The sequence below is a fragment of the Pteropus medius genome, unplaced genomic scaffold, assembly GCF_902729225.1.
Source record: "Pteropus medius unplaced genomic scaffold, Ma_sr-lr_union100, whole genome shotgun sequence".
In the NCBI taxonomy this organism is placed as follows: domain Eukaryota; kingdom Metazoa; phylum Chordata; class Mammalia; order Chiroptera; family Pteropodidae; genus Pteropus; species Pteropus medius.
The window spans coordinates 4,196,355-4,212,801 of NW_024340697.1; the positions used below are offsets into that span (position 1 = coordinate 4,196,355).

The 16,447-nt window shown below is 41.7% G+C and overlaps 1 protein-coding gene across 4 annotated transcripts in view; it reads left to right on the plus strand.

Annotated features, from left to right (window-relative positions):
• The window catches only part of MID1 (midline 1), a 309,332-nt gene extending 299,351 nt beyond the window's left edge, over window positions 1–9,981 (plus strand). For all 4 annotated transcript variants that reach the window (XM_039874053.1, XM_039874071.1, XM_039874048.1 and 1 more), the window contains exons 9-10: window positions 630–837; window positions 6,025–9,981. In XM_039874053.1, the coding sequence (XP_039729987.1) occupies window positions 630–837; window positions 6,025–6,373 (557 nt within the window). In that variant the 3' untranslated portion in view covers window positions 6,374–9,981. The remainder of the gene's footprint in view (window positions 1–629; window positions 838–6,024) is intronic.
• The last annotated feature ends 6,466 nt before the right edge of the window (window positions 9,982–16,447 follow it).

Here is a 16,447-nt window from a genome sequence, read left to right on the forward strand (position 1 = left end):
ATGCTACTGGCAGCTAGTGGGTGGAGGCCAAGGATGATGAGAAACATCCCATAATACACAAGATACCCCCACAACAAAGAATGATCTGGCTTACGCATACGTCTTATGACATTGTCATCTCTCTCTCTGTCTTTGCTCACATGTGTTTTGTTTTATCCTCTTTTCTCTTTATATCTTTTTGATCTAGAAATATGTTATCTAACATGGTATTTCTTTGCATAAGACCACCCAAGAAAAAGCGAATTGGAGCGTGTCAGTGTGGTGCCTTGTTGTAGGGTTGCCGGCCAGTCAACAGGAACAATTCACTGTTTTTCAAAAGGACTCTCATTTAACCCAAATCCTTGATTTCAAATAACTCTATTTGACTCCTGATATACGTGTTTAAGACACAGGCTTTCAACCATTAAGCTAATTTCTCCTCTCAATGTTTCTGCCGGTAAAGAAGGAAACATTTTTAGAGATTAAGTAGGAAAAAATGAATAAATACATACACTGAGGTTAGTTCTGTAGAATATATCTTTAAGACGTCATGACTTTGGAAAATCTGATTCTGAAAATATGTTGTTTTTCACGTTAAAATAAACAGTCCTTTTTCTCCTCCCTTTTTTGTTTTATAAACTTGTTTCCAGGCCAACCATTTAAACTGGACCCCAAATCTGCACATCGAAAGCTAAAGGTGTCCCACGATAACTTGACAGTAGAACGTGACGAGTCATCATCCAAAAAGAGTCACACACCTGAACGCTTCACCAGCCAAGGGAGCTACGGCGTAGCTGGAAACGTGTTCATTGATAGTGGCCGGCATTACTGGGAAGTGGTCATAAGTGGAAGCACATGGTAGGCAATTATATCTATTGTCCTCAGTTATAAAAAGGTACATCTGTTTCTGTACTTTGTCAGAGCCTCAACCCATACCAGGATCCATCTTGAAGAATAATATGCAGAAAAACTTTATCAGTCAGCTGTTGCTACAGTAATGCTGCATAACAAACACCTCGAAACTCAGTGGCCTCAAACAACAGTCATTTATTATTGTACACTAACGCCCACATCTGTGGGTCAGCCGATCAAGGCGAATCTCTACTAGGCTTTGCTTTAAGCTGTAGGTTGGATCTAGGTCTGTTCTGTATGTCTCTTCATCCTCTTTGGATATGTGGGCTACCCAGGCCATGTCCTTCTCAAGAAGCCCAAGAGTGCGAGCGCAACTATGCAAGCGTACTTCCAGCTTCTGCTTGCATCACGTCTACTAACTTCTCATTGGCCAGTCACATGGCCAAGCCCAAAGGCAGTGGCGCAAGGAAGTATATTCTTCTCATGGAGGTGAAAGGAAGGAGTGACTATTTATTCTAATTTGCCAAGCAATTATCTAATCTACCATTCCACCAATAAGAAAAATAACTTGTTTTAAGTCCATCCACTTTTTATTTAGGGCCAGAATTGCAGCTAAGATGATCAGAGTCCTGGTCTCTGGGAGAGCCAGTATGCCGACACTGCTCTTTCATGTCTTAAAACACGAGTCAGCAGACTACAGTGCTTGGGCCAAACCTGCCTGGCTGCCTGTTTTTTGTAAATAAAGGTTTATGGGAATATAGTGATGCCCATTCTTTTCCATATTGTCGATAGCTACCTTTGAGCCACGCAGCACAGCTGAGCGGTTAAGATGCAATCTAATGGTCCACGAAGCCAAGGTATTAATTCTCTGGCCCTTTGCAGAAGAAGTTTGCCAATACCTATTCTAAAACATTACTCTTCATCATTTAAAAAAATTAATTTCCGTTACCTTGTATGTTTTGTGATTCTAGACCGGGCCAGTTGGTGCAAATGGCTGAGAGCTAAGGGCTGAAGTGAAGCAGTGATCACAGACTGAGAATCATTTCAATAGGTCTGGTAGATCCAGTCCAGTGACTTTAGCCCAGTGAGTTCTCTAAGCCTAAGGGCGAAGGTCAGGGTGCATTCTGCATTGGAATTAAGTTTACCTCACCAAGTTAACCTGCCAAAGCTGACCTTGCCTGTTCCACAGCCACAGACTGTATGTACCCCGTACTCTGGCCGGCTGTATCACAAATACCTGCTTGCTGTTGTTCAAAAAGGGAGCTATTTTGTTTTTATTTAACCAGCCCTCATCCAGCCACAACTATGTGCCAGGCACTGGTCTAAGCATTTTACAAACGTTAACTCATTTATTCATCCTGAGAACCCTGTAGAGGGAGGTGCTAGTATCCCATTTTACAGATGGGATGACTGGAGCACACACCCAAGGACATAAGGTCACAGAGTTCCTAGGTAGCATAGTTAGGAGGTCTGCAATCAGGGTGCAAGCTCTTAACCGAGAGTCTACAAACCTTGTCTGCACAGGGCCAGAAAGCCAATATTTCTGCTTTTGCAGGCCAGGTGATTTTCATCGCAACTACTCAACTCTACTTGTAATGAGAAAACAGCTTTAGACCATACATCCATGAGTGGGTGTGGCCGTGCATCGGTAAAACTTCATTTATAAAAATAAGCAGAGGACTAGATTTGGTTGTAGTTTGTTGATGATCCCTGCTCTTAACCACCATGCTCTATTTTCAAAACTTTATAGTTATTCCTTAGGGCTTACAGTGGTGTACTTCGTGGGTGATAGCTTAATCCTTGCTTTAAACAGCTTTAAAACTGCATGATCTGAAAATGACGAGTATGATAACAGTGTTATCTTTGACATAAGGATGCTAAAACACTTTGTATTTATTAAAAAAAACCTTTCAATTCAATTTTAGGTAAGTAATGCATTGCATCTAAGTCCTTTGTAGTATTGGTTGGTACAAATCAACTGAAATCTGAAGTGAAATCACAAGCTTGGCTGTCTCATTTTTCCCAACAGTGGTACCTATAGTAGCCAACCAAGTAAGCTTTGTTCTATTGTGATCCTCACAATTCTCTTTGCCCAGAACCTTTTCCTGTTCCAACGTCCTGCCAGAGGATGGAGAACAAATCCTTCCTCCCCACTCAGCTCTGGGCCAAAAACTGGTATTTACAGTTTTTAGCTACACTGAGGCAAGATAAAAGCCCAAAAGAAAATACAATGAATTTTTACAGGTGCAAAAGAACAAACATTTCTAGTTAATTAACGTGCTGTATTAATCTGGGATGGAATCCAGTGTCTAAATAATTACAACCCCATTAATAATTATTTATGATAAATGATACCTGATCATTATGATCTCATTCCCATTGATGAATGGTACAGGAAATTCTACCAGGCTACCTCTGTTATATAAACACAGATCAGCATTACCTTGAAAATACCCTCCAGATGTCAAAACCAACTCATGGGGTGGGGGGGAGAATAATTTAAAATTCATCGCCACACTTTGGCTTTTTACAAACCTGATTGTGTCAATTTCAGAAAAAATTCTCATGTAGAACGTAGTTTAACATTTCCTGGGAGGTGTTACCGAGGAAGGGGCGACCCCTATGATCAAATGCCTGTGACGTCTTGATCTGCAATAGCTAATGACAACATCTATTTTCTCATGAAATATAGCTTCGGCTTTAACATGTATGATATGATGCATGCAGTGGGGCAGGTTAACATTGTTCTGAGAAACATCATTTTTATACTTTTTTAATTCTCCGAGTCTCATCGCGTAACTTAATGGAACATTACCTTCTGCCTGCACCTTTCAAGTTCAATAGAAATATGTGCATAGTTTTACAGATTGATGATAATATAATGGTATTTTCTTTTGCTTAATGGGCTATACACATAGTTATTTTCTTACTCTCTAATGCCGTTAATGTGCACTGGGTGTTTTATGAAATGGTGTTAACTAAACATGGGTTCACCCAAAGATCACTAGGGCAGAAGTCAAGGGGAAGGGGGCAAGATCCTGGATTTTGCTCCTAATTTTAACCCTCTCTGTGTTTTCCCATTTGCTGAATAAAGTCAGTCATATCTGCAGCAGCTACTTCGTAGGGGTTTCAGTTAAGGTTCAAACGAGAAATAAAATTCTTTAATAAAAATGGTGTGTAGCAATAAGAAGGAAACCATACAGACATACAGCTATTTTGTGATGCAAATGCAGGTTCCAAATTATCTGAAAAATGGAAATGGTGTCTGTCAAGCCCACAGAGAAGGTCTGTGGGGAAGATACTTAAAATTGGAAAAAAAAAAAAAAACCTTTCCAAAGTGTCTCAGTTAGGGTTTGGCTTTAAAACCGAAGTTATTCTAGGTACTCCAAGGATGAGGAGAACCAGAGCCTTACTGGAGCCCAGGAAGCGCTGGGGGCACAAATCAGGAAGCCTGCTGCTCCAGTCCACGAAGCCTGCACGAGCTGTGGGTGCTGGATACCCACAGCCCAGAGGCCACTGTGCCCAGCAGCTCGCTGAGAAGCTTCCACAAACCTCACCTCTGCTGTCTGCTGTCTACTGACTGGAAAAGAGTGTTTCCCTTCCCCTTAGAACTTCTAGATCTTGTGCGAGGGCTTCACAATGGCAGAACCTGAATCAGAATCCTAATGGAAAGAAGATTCTGGAAAATGCAGCCCTAGATTCTTCTTGTGATGTAGGGCAGGATTTATGAGAGGGAAGAGAGGAGGCTGAATCGATGACAGAGGGGTTGGCACACTGAGCTTAATGGATTACCAATTCTATTCTTTTTTTTTAATTCAATGATGGCCTGTTATATTCATTTTTTTTTAACATACCACTCTTAACGTGATTATATTAAAAACCCAGCACATGATTTTTTAAAAGAATCTCATTTTATCAAAGACCAATGAAGTTTTTATCTCTGCATCGAGTAAGGTACCATATGTCAATATCTAGTTTGACTGGTTTCTCCTATAACATATTAAAAGGTGAACTCCGAATTGTTTGCTGTTTATTAAGAACAATGGGTTTTGCTTATCTAAATAAATGTGAAATACTACAAATATTATGGAGGCATACCTCAGTGAGGTAAAAAGAGATTAAGAAGCTTAGAACACTGTAAAGAATTCTTAACATATATTTTGAGCCCTGAGAGAACATTTAGAATAACCAGGATAGCCATCTGCTGAAAGGCATTGAGAGTTTTTAAAAGTGCAGTAGGGAATATAATCCAGAAGGAGTCTTGGCAGTGATAAATTACACAATTTCTGGTGAGGGAAAGCATTAGAGAGTGTTGCTTGTGGCCTTTTAAATCATCGTAGGTTTAAATTTTGATTGTCTTATTTATTAGTAATGTGTCATTGGACAAAAATAATAAAATAACAGGTACCGAATATTCCATGCCAGCCCTTGTTGCCCAGGACTTTACATGTATTCTTGCTTTTACTCCTCAAAATAACCCGCAGACATGGAGACTGTCATTGTCCCTGTGCTACAGATGAGAAAACTCAGGCTGGGAGATGACCAGGAACTTACCGTCATAAATGAAAATTATTCTCCATGCTTGCCTTCTTGCAAAGTGCAGTTGAAGTTGTGGAAAATGACAGACGTGGCATCCGTTAAAAAAATTCAAAGAAGGTCAAAAGGAAAGGTCTAGGGTGATGCTGTTCACGTAGGCATGGGCCCCGTGCAGCTATTTAAATACTTGAACTTCGTTAAAATTAAATAAATTTAAAATTCAGTTTCTCATTCTCGGCAGCCACAGTTCAGGTGCCTAGTGGCCACACGTGGCTCGCGGCTCCCGTATTGAACGGAGGAGAACATTGCAGGAAGTTCTATTGGACAGCGCCACTAGGTCTAGAGAATTCATGGTGTGGGTCTCCGTGAGGATCAAAAAGAAAGGCAGTGAAACACAAAGTTCGTATCCTCTTGTGATGTCTGAGCTGAAAACAGGAATGCGGGTAAACACAAGGGCCCCTTTCCGCCCACTATATGTTTAGGAGGGAAGAAGATGAGGAACACATGTGGCAGGGCTCTTGCCAAGCTTTCACTGAAGGAGAATGAACAGGGACAACAGGGGATCGCGTTCTCATGACCCCTGAGGACCAGAGAAAGGATTTCACGTACATATGCAACGTGTTCATTGTTTTCGTCGTGGTGTTTTTCTTTCTGCAGGTATGCCATTGGCCTTGCATACAAATCGGCCCCGAAGCACGAGTGGATTGGGAAGAACTCTGCTTCCTGGGCGCTGTGCCGCTGTCACAATAACTGGGTGGTGAGACACAACAGCAAGGAAATCCCCATCGAGCCAGCCCCCCACCTTCGGCGCGTCGGCATCCTGCTGGACTATGATAACGGCTCCGTCGCTTTCTACGATGCTTTGAACTCCATCCACCTCTACACCTTCGACATCACATTCTCGCAGCCTGTGTGCCCCACCTTCACCGTGTGGAACAAATGTTTGACCATTATAACTGGTCTGCCCATCCCAGACCACCTGGACTGCACAGAGCAGCTGCCGTGAATACCTAACCGCATGGAACTGCTTTCCGGGGAATAGAAAGGGTCGTGGCCATCATTTAAGGGACAGAGAAAGCACGAGCTTCCAGAGCGTGATTAAATCTCTCCAAAAGGTGTCCAGAAATCAGCTAAGATAGGACTCAAAACAGGTGATTCCCCGCTCTCCCTCTCACTGTGTTTTGTATCAAGTACAGGCTTTAATAATTTCTTCAAATCGTTTTGTATTTGCAGGAAAATTTATAGATTATTTATAAAAGAAACATAACCGGGATTACAACTCTTAGGAATTCTTTGGTTTTGCACAAAAAGAGGCCCATACATTTATCAGCTTTTTACAAACGTTATTTCATCACAGTCTATAACAGCGCAAACAAAATATGCAACTACTTTAAAAATAAAACATAGGGACGTAAGTGGGCTTTCTTACTCTGGTTTATTTTGAGGTGTTTTAACTGTGATGTCCACAGGCTTTTATTGGGTCAACTAAAATGGAGAGCGAAAAAGAGAGTGGAAAGAATTGATTTTGGAGTTTGGAATCTGCCTTAGCTAAATCTTTAACTACCCTGCGATGGCTGATAGAATACTGTTGGAAAGAAACGTTCTGAAACCTTTGGCCATTTTTTTGCCCTGCTTTTCCCAGGATTAAGGATTCTGGGAGAACATTCTCTGGGAAAAAGGAGATTACAATTGAAAACAGTCACTTTGAATCCTACTGATTATTCCAAATTTCAAGCTGATTTGTGTTTTATCAGAAGTAGGATTCTATTTCATGATATAAATCCATTTCGAGCTTCCTTTTAATAGTTTCTTTAGGCCTGTGAAATTTCTTTACTATATTTAATAGCTGTTCTCTTCCCCCGCCCCCCACCACCACCCAAATCATTTTTCTTTTGTCACCTGGACTGAGGAAATAAACATTTTCTGTCACAAATAGAAGCACCACTGTGGATTGATTTTGCTCTCCAGGACATCAACCCATGGCCCTGACCACCACTACCATGTCCAAATATAAGTCACCCAAAAAACAATATTTATAAGTTGGTAATGACAAGGGATGTTGCATAAAGTACCATTCACTAGTATACGTGCCTCAAAAGTTGTTATAAACAGACTTTTTATTAAACATCTTGAAAGATGTAGAAATCCCTCTGTATATTCTAGTATAGTTTACCATAGAGTTGTAAGACAAAAAAAAAAAAAAATCAAATGCGCTATCCCACGCTGGAACCTGTCAAAAGATCCTGCTAATAGAATATCAGATGAGATTCTTTGCTTGCTGATCTGACACGTCAGAATGGTCCATGAAGTAGGCTTTCTCAAACAGTCCTTGGACCAGGAATCTGGCATTGGTTCTGCCTTGACAAAGGGCATGACAGCTACAAATCATTTCATTTGCTACAATATTTATCTGGGCCACTGGGTCGGCTATTTAGACTGAAAAGACTGGTAGATTTAGGCATTGTTTTTAGTGATTTTGTTTTAACCAAATCAACCAATTGTTACCCCGAAATCTGTCCATAGACACGTTTCAGCATCACATTATGTGATTTCAAGTCTGGACTTTATGGGCGGCTTCCTCTTCGCTGGCAGATGTTCACTTTTTTCGTAACAGATAGAGTCTATATATTTACTATATTATTTATACCCAGATGAATATTTTGATAGCTACTTAGGACAATTTCACATCTAAAAGACGGACACCTCAATGAAAAAAAAAAAACCTTCTCTGGACACTTAATGTTTTTTTCTTTTTTTTCCATATAAAAACTGTGTGTTCGCTTTCCCTGAATAAACTGAAAGAGTTGTCTCGGTAACTTTTACATACTGTTTTTGGTAGCTGGTTAACGAATATTTTAATGCAATTTGTACATTAACAGGTTTTAAATAAAAGGGTCTAAAACTCAACTTCTGAGTTTTTTAAACCATGGTCTCCAGGTACCAATAAATGCTAGTTTGCCTTATAATGTTCATGTAAAGCATTTATCAGAAGGACAATATTTCCATGAGTATAATGTTTTTCAATATAAAGCAGTTACTACTCAGATTTTCACTGCAAGCTGTTTAGGTTATGTTTTGATTATTTTTATAAGGACAAGAGGGATAATGTTATAATTTTGTTATGCAAGTCTCACTCTTTGCTAACTTAAAAAACATTGTGAATAGTAGCAGTCACTATGTCCATGTTGTCATATTTACGAGAAATATGTATATGGTGACAGACCATATTGTTTACTTTCATTACTGTAATGATGTAGGGAAGATTTCCATGTGGATTTTTGTTTTAAGTCTAAAAAAATATATCGCTATATACATTTGCTACAGTACAATTCTTTAAATGGATTGGGGTCATAGTATCTTGTTTTTGAAGTCCTTACTTCACAGGGGAGAAAGAGGTGCTGGTGCCAATTAAATTAATACAACAAAATTGATGCAGTGCCAACCAAGGCTGACAGGTCCGACATATGGTTGTGTGAACAGCGCTGTCGCCATCTTGAAATTCTTAATACTTTTTGAACAAAGGGCCTGCGTTTTCATTTCGCAAATTACGCAGCCGGTCCTCATAACAAAACTCAGAAACGTGGTACCTGTCTTCCTGGTGGATACAAATGAAGAAACCCGGATCCAGTGTCAGAAATGGCTGGCCGTATAATTCAAGTAGGAATCTAAATGGATGAAGATGATAATCGGCCTGGGTGAAGATTACAGCTTTAAAAGAAAATGACTTCACAAACTGACTGCAAATATTGATGATGGTTTCCGCTGGAGAAGAGGAAAAGGCCAGATGACAAACAGGCATTTTATTATGGTACTGATACTGACCGTAAACTTCCTGAGGAACTGAACCAGTGCCGTTCAGTGAACGTGGAATCCCATTTTGGCTCCAGGCACATTTGCATCGCCTGCAGAGACACGCATATGTGCTCACATGTGCTTTTGCTGTTGGGAAGTTGATCTATCTGGTCGACCCTTATAAGCTGTTAAAGAGAATGCGAAAACAATAATGGGGGCAGGGGGGTGTTTTTAAAACAGTGCTTCTCAACGGGGGGCAATTTGGCAATGTCTGGAGCCATTTTTGGTTGTCCCAGCTCGGGAGAGGGTGCTATTGGCATCTCATTGGTAGAGACCAGGGATGCTGCTCAACATTCTACAGGTACCTTGCACAGTCCCGTGACAAAAGAATTGTCCGACCCAAAAAATATTAGTGCCGTAGATAAGAAAACAAACTCTTGTTCTTTGGTGGGGGGGGGGGGGAGTTTAAAAGTCAATGCCTGACATATCAAAAAGAAAAAAAAAGAAAACGGGACACCAAAACCTTCACCGCAGTGGCTTTTCGCTTTTAAAAATATTGACAAAAATCGTTACAAAATCCGAAATCGGAAAAGCAGTCCAAACCAGTGTAAATGGGAGTCCACTGATAAGTGTCACGAAGATCTGGTTGTGATTTGCTGAGTTTGTAAATGTAACGTCGGTTCTCTATGCTGTTCCTTTCACCTGAACAAATTCAATCCCTGGTACTTGAGTCACGCTGCCAAGCCCTCCCTCAGCCCAGACTGTTCTCTCCATTGCTGTTGCTTTCTGGTTCAAAATAAAAATCATTTTTGTGGTTCTGAGGCCCTCTGTCTCTGTCGCCTTTTCGTCATTTTGTGTTTTCACATTCATGATCTCCACAAATATTTATCCAACTTTTGCTGTTCTTTTGTACTGCTTTGCAACATATAATCCATTTTCCTTTCTACCTGAAATGTTCTTGTGTCCACCATGCCACCTCTCCATTCAAAATACAGTTACAAGACTCAAAATAGTCCCCGGGGATTTTAAAAACGCAATAAAAGAAAACCTAGATGGGAATGGAGACCTGGATCGAGGATGGCTTGATTTTTGAGTCTCGTAGGTGGGGTGTAGGAGAGGAGGAAAGGGAAGATTTGAGCAGAAGAATGAGGGTCTTTACAGTGTGTTCTGGAACAGTCCTAGCAGTTGCTCCAAAAATCTACCCCAACCCCTGGTTCGAAGGACTTGACTTTGTCTTGTTAGCAAGGGAAGCGCTTTCAGTCTAAGTCAGTGCTATGCAGAGTGTACTCACGGGTCTACGGAGTTGGCAGCACCTGACAGCTTGTCGGAAATGCCAGTTGCACAGCCCCAGCGTGGGCCTGCTTGTCGGAATCTCTGGGCATTTTGATGCCAGCAAAAGTTCGTGAAGCGCTGCTCTCTAGGGCTTCATCCAGTGTCATATCCCATATAAAAACACACTTAGAGCCTGAAATATGTTTTCAAGGGAATCTGCTTTTGAGGCTGCGCGATGGAATGCAGTGATTCCTAGAGCCCGTCCTGGAAGTTTGGGGACAAGGTCTAGGGTGTGGCCCAGCACCCTGTGCTTTCTTTCGAAGTGATCCTATGCTGTCTGTAGTCACAGGGCTCAGCACCTTTTCTATAAAGGTTGGATAGTAAGTATCAGGGTTCGAAGGCCATACTGTCTCTGGCAACTACTCAACTCTGGGACCGCAGAGGGCATGTAAATGAATGGGCGAGGCTGCGTTCCAACGAAACTGTATTTACAAAAACATGCATGGGGTTGCATCTGGCTCCCGCTATAATTTGCCGACTCCTGCTGTAGCAGAATCAGTACTGGACTGGCGGCCCGAAGCCCTCAGGGCGTGTTCTAACTATCTATCCCCTCACTCCCTGAGGACTCAGCCATGTCCGTCCATGGCTCTGGGCCGCAGTGAGCTCTCGAGTCCTTTTAAACTTTGAATTCCATCAATTGTGAAATCACGGAACTCATGGAGAATTAGTTATAGAGTGCTTGAGACAGAGCCACTCAAGGGTTACTAGAAGATTCTTTCATTGGACAAAGTAGGATGTACCAGTTCTAATGATTAGCTTTACCTCCTTCACAATTTTGACTTGAATCGGTCCTTCTCTCAAGTGACGTGTGTGGAAAATATATTTCCTTTAATAAGTTTTGAAGTACATTTAATTTCAACTTTTGAAACTGAACGGACACTGCTGTAATTAATCACCTTTCAAAGTCAACTTGAAGGGCACGTCACACACTCCAGAGAGTAGCCTACCATTTTCTTTTAATTTTTAAAAATATAGAAGTAAAATATGAAGAAGGTATTTTCTTTTGATTATAGTAGGAGCATAAAAAAGGGGAGACGTAGACCTTGCCAAATCCTTTCCCCATGAGTATCGTTCTTCCCGTGCTATGCACATTCAAGAATGTCAAATAAAGATGGGGTTGAGGACTTATGGAAAAACTTTTTTTGTAGTTGTCTTGTTGTAATATGGGTGATTTATGAAAAGCAATTCGGGTCTCCCTTTGGATCTCTTTCAGCCATGTTCTCCTAAGAGAATTATAAAAGCATGATTAAATAGGAAGCATAGCAATTAACAAGCAAATATGTCATGGCCGAAAACCAATTACCAATTAGGGAGAGACACAGAAAAATGATTTCATGAACATTGGTTCTTTTGCGCGGTCTATTTAATTCTCAAAGCTCAATTTTTGATTATGGTCATTCAAAGCCGTTCAATTCCAGCAAAGTATTTCAGATAATAAAGCTTATCTCACTCCTTCCCTAATCTTATTCTCCCTTCGGCTCCTGCCCTCACCTCCTCTTTTCTGTCAAGCTTCTCATTCCACCTCCCCACACTGCACCAGGCATTCAGTGTCTTCACTCTACTAAAACGATGCTCGCTGATGTCAAAACTAGTGTCCGCATCAGTATCTATTCCCAGCAATGTTTGACCTCATCTTGACATACAGCAGTTTCTGAGATGTCGATCACTTCAGTTCTTTAATCTGTCCCTAGGCAACGACATCCATACCGTTTCGTTCTTCGCCATTTTGCGCAGATGCCTCCCAAGTCGATATCCCTGCGTCTGATTTCTCTGCTGAGCTCAGCCCCACATAGCGACCTGTTTTGGATACCTAAAGGACACGTCAAATTCGATATGTCCAAAACTGCACTCACTGTCTCTCCCCAGAGCCTTGCCCTATCCGACCAGGTTCATGAATCAAAAACCAGAAGTTAATGTTTGATGTCTTCCTCACCCTCCATGTCCAATCCATTACCAAGCCCTGTTGATTTTATCTCTTAAATATTCCTTTAATAGATTACTCTTCTCCATGTCTACACACGACCTCCAAGTCCAAGCTTTTTTACATCTCTCACTCTACAGCTGACATAACCTGCTAACTGGTTTACCTGTAATTCACACTGCATCTTCTCTTTCACTTTATCCCTCAAAACAATCAAAGTAATGTCTAAATTGGATCATGTCACGCCTTTCTTTTCCCACTCCCAATGCCCATATGGTGACCTTAAAACTTTCAAAGTTTCCCTCTGCTTTCCATGAAACTCTTCCACAGTGCCATGGCCTTGTCCCTGCTTATTTCCCCAGCATCATCCTGGACCATACTCTCCTCATTCCCTATACTTGGCCTCACCAACTATCATAGCCATGCTCTGATCTGCCACGGATCTCTGCTTGGACTATTCTTCCCTCACTTTCTTACCACTAATATTGCAGATTAATTCTCAAGCATCATGTTCTAGAGAGATTTTCCCAGATCTCCCTGCCCGAAGCAAATTCCCCCGATATTGATTCATAAAGCAATCTATGCTTCCTTCATAATGTTTGTCACAGTTGCAATTTAGTATTTGTGTAAATTTTGGTTACCATTTATCTTCCTTTGCCCCCGTGAGATTATAATATTTCTAAAGTCTGAAGGTAGGACTACCTTAGCTCAATATTTGCCACATAGTACGTACTCAATTAATATTTAGAGTAGAATTCTAAAATTTCTCATTCCTTCTCAGTAGCTGGATTCTCTCCTTGAACTCCCTCTGACACGATCTCCAGTACATATTTTGAATTTCTCAGGCGACAGCAGCCCTCCACTGGAATTTCACCCAATGCCTATGTTGCCTGCTTGCTCACCTTGATCCTGGGTCATCAGCCGGATTGTCCTGTTACGTTTCTTTGTATGGGCTGATTTCTCTGTTTCCTTCATTACTTCAGAGTCTCTTCCCATGTCCCAGGTCTGTTGCCTTACAATCTCTTTTAAATGAACCGATCGCATCCACATTTTCCAAAGATACAATGACTCAAGAACAACTCCAGACTCATTTATCCTACACTATATTCAACCTACAGGAAACTCACTTTAAATAACAAAGACATTAGATGAGTTAAAGGTAACAGGATGACAAATGATATAGCATGCAAACACCAATCAAAAGAGAGCTGGAGTAACTATAGTAACAGCAGACAAAGCAGACTTCCAAACAAGGAACATTTCTTGGGAGTTGATTCACTTAATAAATAAAGCGTTTCCCTTCGTACTTACTTTCACCCCCCAAAAGAATGCAGCAAGAGCAGACAGGGCCATTTGAGGAAAACAGAGTCTGGAGTTGGAAAATTTGGAGCAGGCCCATCCAAATGGTGTTGGCTATGCAGCCTTTCGATTGGGTTCACTGCTTTTTGGAGTCTGTTGTTGCCACCAAATAAGTAAGTTACTGTAGATGATGACAAAGATGAATAGTCTTGGTTTAAATCCCCATGTCAGGCTTTGGGGTGAGTCCATCTTGGTAAGGCCAGGTTCAGAAGCAGGAAGAGACACGGAAAAGAATAAACGTCCAGCCGTCACTGTGGAACGATGAGCCCAATCAAGGCTTTTGACCTTTGGCCTCTGGGGAATTGGTCCGCACAGAGAAAGGAGGGGAGGGTGTCCAAATAGCAGCATCTCTGTTATCCGTTCTCTTGCTTGCCACCCCCACCCCCCCACCCACATTCCAGACCTGGCATTTAGGACATCCTGAAATGGAGAAGGTTGCTGTTGGGGGTATGTTTGAAACCTTCAGATGATTGACTGGAAGCAGAAGTGCAAGGGCGTGAACCTTCAACCCCAGAGTTCACGGGGGCCAACCAGCCTGCAGAGCCCAAGCCCTTGATCCCAGCGGACAGGCAGCTCTCATTAAGCAATGCTGCTGGATGTGGTGGTGCCCAAAACAGAAGGCCGCCTGCTTCCTCCTGAGCTCGGTTTCTAGGCCCTGAAATACATGTATTTTTAAACTTTTCAAATCGATCCATCTTTTCAGATGGAATTATTCAAGCAGCACTAACATTTGTTGAGCAAAGGATGAGAGCACAGTTGTCCTCACATATCTGTGAGTTGTCCTCACATGTTCCCCGAAAGAGCCCAGAGAAACCCCACAGGCCTCTCGCTCCCTGCGGGGGACCAGGCCAAACGGATTCTTCTGGACCAACACAGAAGCGCCACTCTGGGCTTCTGTCTGAGTGACTTCAGAGAGCGACCGCACATGCTGCGGCAGCCGACTTTCAAAGGCAGCTCCTTCTTCCTGAGGTTTTTGCCCTTAAAACCAGGAAGTCCCCAGGGACAGCTCCGCCTGGAGGAAAATCAGCACAGCTCATGACAGCATCCGCGACGCAAATGTGAACAGTTTTCCTTAATGCTGTCAGACATAGCCATCAGAAACATCACCAGATTGGAATGGCCAGGCTCCATGTCGTAGAAAAATTCCACTGCAGAGAGATTGAAATCATGACACCTTTACAGCTCTGGAAGGAAATGAGATGGCTGAGGGTTAAAATGCCCTAGTGAATTGGGTAAAAGTGAGGAAGTTGTTCATTCTTGCTAATTCCAGTCTGGGTGTCAAGTTTTCATTTTCAATTTAGGCAGGATATTATGAACTTTGTTTGCTTATGTATTTTGGGTCTAATGAGATTACTGAGAACAATAGTCTACCTTTGTGGATGCACAGGACAGGAAAGCCAGTATCTATTGAATATATTTTCCATAATTACTTTTCCTTCCTCACATCACTTGTTCTGTGTTCAAAGTCTTCTGATGCCCTGTTTTTCTCTTTGTTCAGTCTTTTCTCTACCTGTCCATTCTCTAAAGCAGTTCTCCACCTCAGCACTATGGACTTTGGGGTTGCAGAATGCTTTGTGCGGGGGCTGTCCCAGGTGTTGTAGAATGTTTAGCAGCTTCCCTGGTCTCTAGCCACTAGATACCAGTAGCGCCCCACTCCCAATTGTGACAATCAAGTACGTCTCTAAACATGGCCAGATGTCCCCTGGGAGGCACAATCACTCCTGTTTGAGACCCACTGGCCTAGATGAACACTTCGATCATAATATCAGTGTTATACTATTATAAAGCTATAATATTATATCAATGTTCTATCATTATAACATTTCTTCTGTCCACAGAATATTCTCATGTCACCTTCCTACCAAATTTCTATGCCTTCTTCTCTGCTTCCAGGCCACTGGGTCACTTGTGGAGTGTCTGTTGATAATGCAGCCATTGCCCAGCTCGCTGGTTCAACGTTCTGGGCCTCAGGTGCTATTAGCAAAGTCAGGAGACAGGGAGGCAGTGATATGGGAAGAATAAACACCTCCAGCTTCTCCCTGGACCCGAAAGCTGCCAATAAGCAAATACCTAAGGATCTGACTCTAGGTGTACGTGGAATTCAGACAGAGAAATTTCGGTATACTTATCAATAATATTAGAAAAATTATTATTACTGCAAAAAAGGAGATCGAAGTCACAATTTGTGTTTTTAAAAATATCTAAAAGGAATTTACTTACGCTCTCAAAATATTTCTTTGCGCTGCAAAAATGGATTATTTCTGGACTTTCTTGAAGCACAGGAGATACTGGCACCCTCACCTTCCAAATTAGACCTCAAGGTAAGACGCTGCCTCCAGTCATGGCCACGCTATTGCTCCGCTGTCAAGAAATTCAGCTTCTCTTCCCAAGGCTAATTTGAGAGAATCGGGGTTTTTGTTTGTTGTTCAGTTGGGTTTTTGCTAATAGCTGTAAACATGTTCTACATAGGATATGGGGGATCAGCTTTTTGAAAGAATACAGTAGCCCCAAAGTGGAGCTATTATATCTCCTCTTTCCTTTTTTTTCTTCCTGCTTTATACAGTTCAGAAGAATCCAGCCATTTCTGCCTTCTCCTAAGGGAATTTTTCCTGTTAGAACGTGTGCTCCCTGAAGGTGGGGATTGTGCTTATTACTTTTTAATATCTCTGGTGCCTA